A 12,659-nucleotide genomic window follows, 5' to 3' on the forward strand; every position below is an offset into this window, starting at 1 on the left:
GATAACCGATAACTGATAATGGAAAACCTTATCGGTGATAACCGATATTTGTTAACTGGAGACACAAATATAGGCGATAACCGATACCCGATATAAATCCACAATTCCGATACTAGCTACCGATAAGTCCGATAGGCGAAAACGATACTATATTGATATTTCAAATAAAAAACAAAGATGAATTAAATTTTTCATTATCTGTATTTTATAAAACTTACAAAACCTGAAAACCACACGTTGACGCGTACCTATGGACGGTAATACTGGAAACCCTGAACCTGTTGTGTTATTTGGCGTCCCCGCCGTCTAAACACTGGTCTCTCGTGAACTGTTCAGACCAGCAGACCTGTACAGTCTCACAAAGCTTTTTAGCCGTAATTAAGAGTTGCTGGAAGGCTGAATCAGACATACAGTACCACCATCCCCGATGTTTCTGGAACGACACTCTGTACGAGTTGTGTTTATATGTACAGAGTGTCGTTCAGCGAGGATGGTGGTACTGTATGTCTGATTCAGCCTTCCAGCAACTCTTAATGTGTTAAAAAGCTTTGTGAGACTGTACAGGGCTACACTTAATGGTCTGAACAGTTCACGAGAGACCAGTGTTTGTAAACAAAAGCGCCAGCTGTTGACGATGGGACACCAAATAACACAACACCGGGTGCCTTCAATACCATGGCATGCTCACAAACGAATATGGAATATCAAATTTGAGGCAGTGAATAATCATTTTTGGGGCAAAGCTTAATGATTTTTTTCTTTGATATATTGATTTTTGAGTCTAACATAAAAAATAAGCTAGTGTTTTAATGTTGATGATCTAAGTAAGAAATCTCTTCACCGAAGATATTTCATACCCCAAAGTTTTTCACACAACACCGGGCGCCCGGGCACGTGTAGGGAGGAGACAACGCTTGTTTTCTGAGAGGCGGAAAAAAGTAGCGATTATCACTAGTTTGGTTACAAAAGTAACGAAGATACCGATATATAATTATAAGTAGCGGATGGCCGATAACCCGGTTTTTGATATATATATAAGTATTGTTATAACGCTATATATATATATATATATATATATATATATATATATATATATATATATATATATATATATATATATATATATATATATATATATATATATATATATATATATATATATATATATATATATATATATATATATATATATATATATATATATATATATATATATATATATATATATATATATATATATATATATATATATATATATATATATATATATATATATATATATATATATATTTATATATATAGATATGTATATATATATATATATATATATATATAGATATATATATATATATAGATATATATATATATATATATATATATACATAGAAGTAGGAATGAAGAACATGTGAATGAGTTGTCTAGGAAAAGTATGCCGTGTACTTGTCCTGTACTGGTCCTGTAGCAAGTCAGGCACTTGAGTGTGAAAACTGGTCTTGGGTAGTAACGTGTACTAAACTATGGCTTCACTTAACATGGACAAGGTTAGTACAAGGAAGGGGCCTCACAACACTCTAACAAGTAATACAGGATCACAGGAAACAAACAACCATTACCACAAAAAAAACATTCAAACCAATTGAAATTAACAAATACAATTTAAATCAAGGAAATACTTTTTTATATCCCTGACACACACAAAGAGAGAGAGAGAGAGAGAGAGAGAGAGAGAGAGAGAGAGAGAGAGAGAGAGAGAGAGAGAATTACACACACACCAAATAATTAACATAAAACAAAGAAAACAACAGCAGCAAAATTTCCACATATATAATATTTGTTTTTTCCTTTAATGAAAAAAATTAAAAATATTTGCCGAGAAAATTCCGAGCAACACGATTTTTTTTCTTACTTTTCTCAGTTTCCTCCCTTGTCTCTCTCTCTTTCTCTCCCTCCTTCCCTCCACACACAGGTAGGTAGATTCTCTTTCTCTCCTTCTCTCCATTTTTTCTCTCCATTCCCTCCATCTCTCCAAAAATGGGTTTAAGCATGGAGGTAAAAATGACGGACATCAGATTTTTCTCTCCACCTTCCTCTAGTTTCTCTCCGTTTCCTCCCTTGTTTCTCTCTCCCTCTCCTCCTCCTTCCCTCCACATGCAGGTAGGTAAATTCTCTTTCTCTCCATCTCTCCATTTTTTCTCTCCGTTGCCTCCGTCTCTCCAAAAAATGGGTTTTAGTATGGAGGTAAAAATGACGGACACCAAATTTTCTCTCCACCTTCCTCCAGTTTCTCTCCGTTTCCTCCCTTGTTTCTCTCTCCATCTCCCCCTCCTTCCCTCCACACATAGGTAGATAAATTCTCTTTCTCTCCATCTCTCCATTTTTTTCTCTCCGTTGCCTCCATCTCTCCAAAAATGGGTTTAAGTATGGAGGTAAAAATATTGGACATCATTTTTCTCTCCAGTTTCTCTCCATTTCCTCCCTTATCTCTCCTCCCTCCCTTCTCTCCCTTATGCAGTGTCTCCCTCAATTCTTCCTCCTTCCCTCCATGTCCACATTTCCTCCCTTAAATGCATCCATGTTCTAAAAAAAGGGAAAAATATAAATAAAAATTGGCATATCTCGGAATTTTTGTCTCCACCTCTCCCCACATTTCTCTCCCTCCCTCCTCCCCCTCTCTCCCTTTCTCTCTCCCCTATTTATCAGATGTTCTTTAATGTTTCCTCTTTCTCTCCATCCCTCCAGTTCCCTCCCCAAGTCCCTCCAGGCAGCAATACGGAGAGATAAAGACGGACAAAAAAGATGGCGGACTGCAGAATTTTTCCTTACCTTTACTTATATTTTTCCTTATATCTCCGTTACTTTACCTCCCTCCCTCCTCCCCCTCCTGCAGTCCCTCCATGAATAGTCCCTCCTTCTCTCCATACCTCCATTCCCTCCCTCCCTCCTCCCTGGGCCCGGAAAATGAGGGTTAAATAATGACAATACAGGAGGTAAAGATGGCGGCTCAGGCGGATTTCTCTCCACCTTGTCTCGTATTTTCCCTGATTTCTTCCTTATTTTACCTCCCTCCCTCCTCCCCCTCCTGCAGTCCCTCCATGAATAGTCCCTCCTTCTCTCCATACCTCCATTCCCTCCCTCCCTCCTCCCTGGGCCCGGAAAAGCGGAGGAAAATAAGCGATAAGTCAGCCAGGACAAAGATGGCGGATGTTGTTTTTCCTAAGAGTTCCCTCCACATTTTCCCTCCTCCTGATGTTCCCTCCAGCCTAATCCTTCTCCCCCTCCAAGACAACCTTCCTGAATCTTTCCTCCATCTTTTCCTGGGCCGCTTTCCCCCCTCCGAGGCTTAGAAATAGGGAAAAAAAGGGAAAAAAGGGCGGCCATTGATAGCTACCTTAGCGATCTGAAAAGCCTCCGCCTGTAGAGTCTCCACAACGGCAATTTCTTCAACCTTTGGAGGCTGTACCGTTGACCGCAGGCCGTCCACCATGATCTTGGTGAACCGTTTCATGGCGGCGGTTAGGGAAGTAAGCAAAGAAAGAAAAGATAATTCAATTTCATCCTAGGATTTATAATATGGAGGCCCGCCCGGCACTCGCGCGCACCTCCACTCGCCACCACTGCCAGACCGTCACTGAGTCAGCTGGTGTGCGCGCGTCGTGACGTCATCAAGATGGCCACCGGGGAAGGTTATCATATGTACGACAACTAACCATAAAATCGATACTCCGTCTTATTTTCTCCATGTCAACAAAGCCTTCACTGACTCACTCTATGTATTTCCTTACATTAATTATATGTGAGTGTATTTAAGTAATTTGTTTAGTAGTTGTTGCGGTTATAGTTGCAAAGCATATGTAAGAAGTATTAGGTATAACAATTTAGTAGTAGTAGTAGTAGTAGTAGTAGTAGTAGTAGTAGTAGTAGTAGTAGTAGTAGTAGTAGTAGTAGTAGTAGTAGTAGTAGTAGTATATATATATATATATATATATATATATATATATATATATATATATATATATATATATATATATATATATATATATATATATATATATATATATATATATATATATATATATATATATATATATATATATATATATATTTATATATGTATATTTATATATATATATATATAGAGAGAGAGAGAGAGAGAGAGAGAGAGATAGAGAGAGAGATATATATAGATATATATATAGATATATATAGATATATATATAGATATATATAGATATATATATAGATATATATAGATATATATATAGATATATATAGATATATATATAGATATATATAGATATATATATAGATATATATATAGATATATATATATATATATATATATATATATATATATATATATATATATATATACTACTACTACTAATACTACTACTACTACTACTACTACTACTACTACTACTACTACTACTACTACTACTACTACTACTACTACTACTACTACTACTACTACTACTACTACTACTACTACTACTACTACTACTACTACTACTACTACTACTACTACTACTACTACTACTACTATTTAAATTTGTTCAAAGCCTATCTCAAAATCTTCCTTAGTGTGCCTTAAAATACCGGCATTTTCTATAGCGCCGTCCTGTTTTTAACGGGGACTACGCTATATCAGTTCCTGAGGCAAATATAAGGTGTCCAACAGAGGCCGCCAAGCTTTCCAACCATCTCTCTTGCCTTCCTCTCCACACTACGAGGCTTTTATTTCAAGCTCTCGGACAAGACTACAAGATAAGCTTTAGTCATTTCGAACCTAAGCTTTCTTCCTTAACCTGATCTTAGCTCTCCACCGAGGCTAAAAGAAAAGCTTATATGTTACGTTTCTTAAAGAGCTCATGTGAACAGAACTGGCAGGTCCAGATGAGGAGCAGTGCGGGTCAGTGTGTGGGACGGGCTCGGCAGGTCCTGCGTACCCCGGTGGCTGACAAACTGACTGTTCCATTTGTGACTCAATTCTGTTCTTAAACTTCCCTTGTCAGTGTAAAAGTTGTATTTATGTATTCACGAAAAGGAATATATTGTTTTGGTACGTTGTAAGTTGTTTCCTATCAGCAGCCCACGTGTTCCATAGTATTGCCTCCCCGGCCACGTCCCGCGACCCACTTCTTGGGGTCTTCGTCAATACAAGCTGCGCCATTGGAATCATTTACTTCTGCTCACTACGATAACTCGCAACGTGTTAAGTACACTTAGGACGAGAAAACTTGTCTATATTTTTTATTTTTTACATCTCGGCCGGTAGGCTTTTTTCAGGGGCCAGATGATCGGCCCCAGGAGGCACTTTTTATTTTTTACAGTGGCGCCAGCTGTGCTTGGCTCATGCTGCCCCCCGGAACTCCTTCTTGGTTCACTGGACGGCTCCTCAAGGGTCCGGGTGGGTGGCTGGTCTTCAGGACAGCATGTGGGTACTCTGAGGCCACTCGGCGGTGACTGAAAAATACCAGGTGGTGGCGAGGGGATTCGAACCCACGTTTTCCATGGTGTGGTGAATGTGACCACAGCACGCTAACCACTCAGCCACCGCCTGCCTTAAATAATGATAATGATAATAATAATAAAAATAATAATAATAATAATAATAATAATAATAATAATAATAATAATAATAATAATAATAATAATAATAATAATAATAATAATAGTAGTATTAGTAGTATTAGTATTAGTATTATTATTAGTAGTAGTAGTAGTGCTGGTAGTATTAGTAGTATTAGTAGTAGTAGTAGTGCTGGTAGTATTAGTATTAGTATTAGTAGTAGTAGTAGTAGTAGTAGTAGTAGTGCTGGTAGTATTAGTAGTATTAGTATTAGTAGTAGTAGTAGTAGTAGTTGAAGCGGACATGGAACAGTCACCCCTTTGGGCTGGTTTACACAGACACGCAGACATGCATGGACTGCCAGCAGGACATGGAAACTTCGTTGCTATAATTTTCCTTTATTCCTACGATGTGGCTTTGGACAAAGAGTCCTCCATTTTGAGCGCCATACATGCCCCAGTCGTGCCGTGAAACTATGGGAAAAGTGATGACATAATCAATTTACACATCCCAAACTTTCTGGCTCCTTGCACTGAAGCCTAAGTCATATATTGTTGCATTCATGGCTTAAACTATTCTTAACACTCTTATACACAGTATGTGAACATTACAACGCTTAACATTGTGTTATAACATAGAAATACTAGCAAAATATACTGACCTCCAGTGCCACGGCTTGAATCACCGCTCCACATCGCTGAGTCCACAATTCCTATCCACTTATCAGCGACAGACTCGCTGCCGCGTGACCCGAACAAACGAACATCGGCAGCTGCGTGTAAGCGTTCTTAACGGCACCTGTGTTACCTTCTAATAGCACCATACAAGTTTATCCTTTTAGCACCATATAAATTCCTTACACATTAATATTTTACGTAATAACAATGAGGTATAATGAGGTATATTGATACCACAGTTACATGGCTCCCCTAAATTGTAGGACAATTTAACTTATAACTACTTAATACATTGATCATAACATGAGTATTACAGATACATGAAATACTGCTAACATCATCTTTGCACTTCCTAAGTACAAACAGATCATTTAGGCTCCTCGGTGGGGTCGCCCTGGTCTTCCTGAGTAGTACATTCTAACAAGAGAACAAGACTATGAACAGGCCTTTCAACAATGTTCATTGCCTTTATTCTTTTCCCTGAATTGTCAAGACATGAGTCTGACATCATCACTTTCACCTTTCTCACAAGACCATCATCACTTGGAAGACACTCAGTTATTCTGCCTAGCTTCCATTGGTTTCTAGCTAGGTTGGAATCCTTAACAATAACAATATCATCCACCTTGAGGTTTCTTTGAGGTTTCTGCCATTTATTTCTAAGCTGAAGAGACTGTAAAACTTCCCTTTTCCACCTTGACCAGAACTCATTTGCAAGGAACTGTACCCTACGCCAACGTTTCCTTGAGCACAAGTCAATTCTTTCATATTTACCTGGAGGAGGCATCACAATCTTTGACTTCATAGTTAACAGAGTGTTGGGTGTCAGTGGTTCTAAGCTAGTAGGAGAGGTAAGGTTATCCACAGTTAGAGGTCTACCATTTACAACTGTCTCTGCTTCTATCATGAATGTTCTAAGTGTCTCATCATCTAACTGAGGTCCATGTTGATCAAGTAGCACTGACAATATGCTTCTCACTGTTCTTATTTGTCTCTCCCACACCCCACCCATATGGCTAGCATGTGGTACATTCATCTTGAAATGAACCCAATCACAACTGTCCTTCAGTAATTCGGTTCTAAGCTTCTCCTCATCCATTTCTCTCAAAGAGTTGGCTAACTGATTTTTTGCACCCACAAAGTTTGTTCCTTGATCTGCTCTTAACTGCCTTACTGGCACTCTTAATTCTTCCTATAAAGCAGCGATAAGCACTGAGAAAGGAAGTAGTGTCCAGACTGTTTGATGTCTCTAAATGGACTGCACGTGATGCCATGCATGAGAAAAGAACCCCATATCTCTTTACGTCCCTCCTTGATGTAGAAAGGACCAAAAAAATCAACTGCAGCATAAGTAAAGGGAGGGTAAGGCTCTAGCCTATCTTGTGGCAAGTCTGCCATCTTTTGACCTTGTGTGTCATTTCTAACTCATCTACACACTACACATTTTGAAACATGTCTAGCCAACAGAAATGAGCCCCCAAAATCCAGTACCGACATGTTCTAATTTCATTCAGTGGTATTCCTCTACCCTGATGATGTACTTTTTTGTGGTAGTAGCAAATCAGTAGGTCAGTAACATGGGAATCCTTAGGCAGGATTGCTGGATGTCTTGCTACTTGATGAGTAGACATCCTTATTCTTCCCCCAACTCTTACTATTCCATCTTCATCTATGAAGGGATCAAGTTTGTACAACTTGCTTGTTTTCTTTACTGTTGTTTCTCTTCTATTTGTCTGTGGGGAAGACTCATGGTTTCCTGCACCCTTCAGCATCTTTATTTCCTCATGGAAGGCATGAGCCTGAGCCTGCCTTATTATCTCAGTTTCAGCTTCTTTCAGTTCTTGTACTGTCAGTGGAATGTATTCTTGGCTCCTTCCTTTATGTGTCCCATCTGCATTCTTCTTGTACATCCTTTGAAGTCTAAGGCACACTGCAATGGCTCTCTTCATACGGAACCACTCAGAGAAACAGTTCAGCCTCTCCAGTACATTAAACGGCTCATGTGTCTGTGTAGCACATGATGCAACTCTTTTTACTTCAGGATCATCATCTTCCAATTCATGATGCTCTGATGGGTCATCATTCATCTCAAAGTGTTGCCACAAGAAGCGTGGTCCATTCCACCACTTGTCGTTGTTAATTAACTCTTCTACAGACTGCCCTCTTGAGGCATAGTCTGCTGGGTTGTGCTCTGTTTCCACATACTTCCACTGACTTGGTGAAGTTTGATCTCTTATCTGCTGGACTCTGTTGGCTACATATACATGAAATCGTTTAGAATCATTGTTGATGTATCCCAGCACTACCATACTGTCTGTCCAAAACACTTCCTGAATATCTTCATAGTCTAACTCCTTCTTTAAGACTGCACTGATTCTCACCGACACTACTGCTGCTGTGAGTTCCAATCTCGGCACAGTGATGGCTCGGAGGGGTGTCACTCTTGATTTTGCCATTACAAGTGCACAGTGTATTTGATCAGCAGTGTTGATCAGTCTTATGTAAGAGCACTGACCATATCCCTTTTGACTGGCATCAGAAAAATGATGCAGTTCAACTTTCTTAATTTCACCAAATCCTTCAGGCTTGTAACATCGTGGTATTTTTAAGTGCTCTAATTTGTGTAGGTCATCTCTCCATTGCTGCCACTGTGGCCTCACATACTGTTGTATCTCCTCATCCCAACTTATTCCTTCACGGCATAACTCCTGGAGTATCCCTTTGCCAATGAGGATGAGAGGAGACACAGGGCCTAATGGATCATATATTGAACTCACAGTAGACAATATGCCCCTTTTTGTGAGTGGCTTTTCTTTGACTTGTATTCTGAACTGGAAAGTATCAGATTCTACACACCACTCCACTCCAAGTGTTCTTTCTACAGGTAGCATGTCTTTACTTAAGTCCAGGCTCTCGACAGTGTTATTCATTTCTTCAGGAGCTATTGCTGCTAACACTTCCTTACTGTTTGACAGAAACTTATGGAGATTAAAACCTCCCATTTTACACAATGCCTTGCTTTTCATTAGCAGATCAATGGCATCCTGTGCTGTTGGTACTGATTTAAGTCCATCATCAACATAAAAATCTTTCCTGATGAAGTTTGCTGCTTCATATCCATACTGAGCCTCATAGTCATTTGCAGCTTGCTTAAGTGCAAAATTAGCAACACTTGGAGACGATGTTGCTCCAAACAAATGGGCCGTCATTCTGTATTCAAGCATATTCTCACCTGGATCTCCATTATTCCACCACAGAAAGCGCAGCAAATCTCTTTGTTCAGGGTTCACCTTGACCTGGTGATACATTGCTTCTATGTCACATACAAAGGCTGTCACTTCCTGACGAAATCTACATAGAACCCCAACCAGATTGTTTGTTAGGTCTGGGCCCTGTAACAGGTGACCATTTAAAGAATGACCTCTGTAGTTAGCACTACAATCATATACCACTCTTATCTTTCCTGGTTTCTTTGGGTGGTAAACCCCATGGTGAGGTATATACCACACCTGACCATCTGCTCGTTGCAAGTCCCTGGCTGGCACAGTTTCTGCATAGCCTTTGTCAATTAATTCTTTCATGAATTCCTTGTAATCTTGGTGGTACTTTCTATCTCTCATAAGTTTTGCCTTTAACTTCATGAGCCTATGCAAGGCCATGTCCTTGTTGTTTGGAAGCTTGATGTCATTATTCTTAAGTGGAAGAGGCAGCTCATAGTGCCCTTCTCTCTGCTGACTCACTCCCTCTCTCATCCTTTTCAGGAATCCTTTGTCATCATAGGAAAAGGGAGTGTTGTCAGTTCCTTTATCATTAAAATCAAGCTCAAACATGTTCCTGACTTGTGCTGGGTTTATTAACTCCTTTGTCTGAGTAGGAACAACAAGGAAACTAACTTTTCTTTCTTCACTGATGACAACTTCTTGGGCTATAGTTCTATATGCTCTCACTACATCATCTGAAACTTTCTTAGTTTCTTTAATTGCTTGGCCAACAACGCCCCATCCTAAGTGAGTTGTTAGTCCATAAGGATCATCTTCTTCCACAATAATCTCTTTGGGCTTAATGGCTCTGATACAGTTAGCTCCAATAAGAAGTGCCACATCTACATTTGAATCATAAGGCATCAGTTTGTTAGAGATTCTTGCTAAGTGTGGCCAGGTTTGGGCTGTTTCAGGGCATGGTATCTGAGCCTCCTTTGCAGGAATATCTTCCTTGGAATATGCAGGTGGAAGATCTATTTGCATGTGCTCACTGAATCCTCGTACAACAAGTCCACTGATTTTTGTGCAGGGGACTACCTGTTCTCCTGTTATTGTGGAGAGCTTGAGGTGTACTGGTGAGCCACTAACTCCCATTCTTTCCAAGGTGCTTTCTTTGATGAAACAGGCATCAGACTGACAATCCAATAATGCATACACCAACTTTTTATTGTGTTCATTGTCTCTGTGGTGTAACCACACTGGCACAATCATGGTGTGCATATCTCCAGTCATGGACTGACTGGTGTTAATCTTGTTTGAAACTGCTGAGCTTTCATTTGCCTTTGGCTGAGTTGCTTTATCTGACTCTCCTGCCTTGACAGTTGGAGCACTATTTTGTGCAAGAGCATTATTGTGAAGAGATGTTGGGTGGTATCGTTGACATATACTACAACATTTCTTATGACGGCAATCTATCTTTCTGTGACCACGCTTCAAACATCCTCTACACAAGTACTGCTTCTGCACAAAGTCAAACTTTGCATTGTTATCAAGCAAGTTAAACCTTTTACACACATCTACATCATGCTCTTCATTGCAATAAAGGCAGCTCAGTCTCCTTGGCCCTGTTTGTCTTACTTCATGCCTTTTATCATATCTAGCCTTGTTGTCCGTTGTTGTGTGTGACGGGTTTACCTCTGATGCCTCTGTCTTGAAACTTCTGTTTCCAGATTTATCAGTACTTGAACTACTATTTCTTCCTTTGGGTACAGCTGCAGCGCTCCTTTGATTCTTATCTATGACTGCACTGTACGATGATATTGGGTTGCACGCCTTTGTAGCCTCTCTACGTATGAACTTACAGAACCTTTTAAAGGGAGGATATTGTTCAGAACTTATGTCTGATAGACCTTCATCATCACTATCATCATCATCTCTAGAAGCATACTTGTACACTACTGTGTTCCATTTCTCAACTAGTGAGACAGGTAACTTTTTCAATAATTTGACATTCTCCTGCGAGTCATCTAACACCACTAGATGAGGTATGCTTTCCATTGCTGTCTTGCAGCTGTCCAGGAAATCTGCAAATTTCCTTAGTGCTGGGCCATCATTCTGCTGAATTTTTGGCCACTCATATAACTTCTTTCTGTAGGCATTAGACACAAGAAACTGATTTCCAAACCTACCCTTTAGGGTTTTCTTAGCCTTTATGTAAGCTTCTTCAGTATTTAGCTGAAGCAATCCACTGATTGCTTCCTTGGCTTCACCATCGGTGTACCTTCCTAGGTAAAAGAGCCTTTCGGTAAAATCAGTAGTTCTGGACTCAATGAAAATTTCAAAACTTTTTAACCATGTTGTGAAAACTAACATGTCTCCCTTGAACACTTCTGGTTCTGGACGTGGAAGGTTATCTCTGGTTTGCCTCATTGACATAATATCTGCTATCCTCTGCATTGCATCTAACTGACTGACTGAACCTGGGGAAGGCTGGGTAGTATGCCTAACATTATTAGCAGTGCCATTTGACCGACAACCAGAATTGTTGTTCACATGTGTGTCAGGTTCCTGCAAGTCAACTTTTGGTGAGAAAACCTTGGCATTATGGTTAAGTTCCTTGTTAGGTAACATATCAACAATCCTATCAACTGATTTATACAATTCTTCTTTTACCTCATTTAAGTCAAAGGGTTGACTAAATTCTTCCCTTTTAACTGGCTGGGCTTTCACTTCAGCAAGAGTTTGAGGCTGATTGTTTAGGTACTGTTGAAGCATCTGCTCCTTTCCCTTCAATTCATTGTCAAGTTGACTTGGGTCCAACTGACTCATTCCATTACTATATACAGCCTCAGGGTCTGCCTTAGCTCCAGCCTGTTCTCGTTTACCCTTTGAAACATTGGAAACATTAGAATTATCAGATATTGCTGAATCATTTTCATGCTGCAGAGATTTAATTTTCTCTACGACTTCATGGATTACATTAAAGTTAAACTTCTCACAGTCATCCAACTCCTGAGTAATTTGTTCATTACTTTCAGGATCAGCTCCAATTAATTCCTCGTAACAACGACAAGTGGTGGAATGGACCACGCTTCTTGTGGCAACACTTTGAGATGAATGATGACCCATCAGAGCATCATGAATTGGAAGATGATGATCCTGAAGTAAAAAGAGTTGCATCATGTGCTACACAGACACATGAGCCGTTTAATG

At 39.5% G+C, this 12,659-nt stretch overlaps 1 protein-coding gene and 1 long non-coding RNA gene across 2 annotated transcripts in view; both read right to left on the reverse strand.

Annotated features, from left to right (window-relative positions):
• The window catches only part of LOC126989095 (uncharacterized), a 6,896-nt gene extending 3,171 nt beyond the window's left edge, over nt 1–3,725 (reverse strand). Inside the window, exon 1 of the long non-coding RNA XR_007742866.1 lies at nt 3,389–3,725. This is a non-coding gene — a long non-coding RNA (uncharacterized LOC126989095). The remainder of the gene's footprint in view (nt 1–3,388) is intronic.
• A 2,143-nt stretch (nt 3,726–5,868) lies between these two features.
• Nucleotides 5,869–8,930, reverse strand: LOC126989094 (uncharacterized). The gene is made up of 2 exons (XM_050847670.1): nt 6,231–8,930; nt 5,869–6,042 (listed from the first exon to the last, which is right to left on the reverse strand). Exon 1 carries the CDS (start codon nt 8,700–8,702, stop codon nt 7,683–7,685), a length of 1,020 nt encoding a protein of 339 aa, XP_050703627.1. The 5' UTR covers nt 8,703–8,930; the 3' UTR covers nt 5,869–6,042; nt 6,231–7,682.
• Between the last annotated feature and the right edge of the window lie 3,729 nt (nt 8,931–12,659).

This window comes from Eriocheir sinensis, unplaced genomic scaffold (assembly GCF_024679095.1).
Source record: "Eriocheir sinensis breed Jianghai 21 unplaced genomic scaffold, ASM2467909v1 Scaffold1049, whole genome shotgun sequence".
NCBI lineage: Eukaryota > Metazoa > Arthropoda > Malacostraca > Decapoda > Varunidae > Eriocheir > Eriocheir sinensis.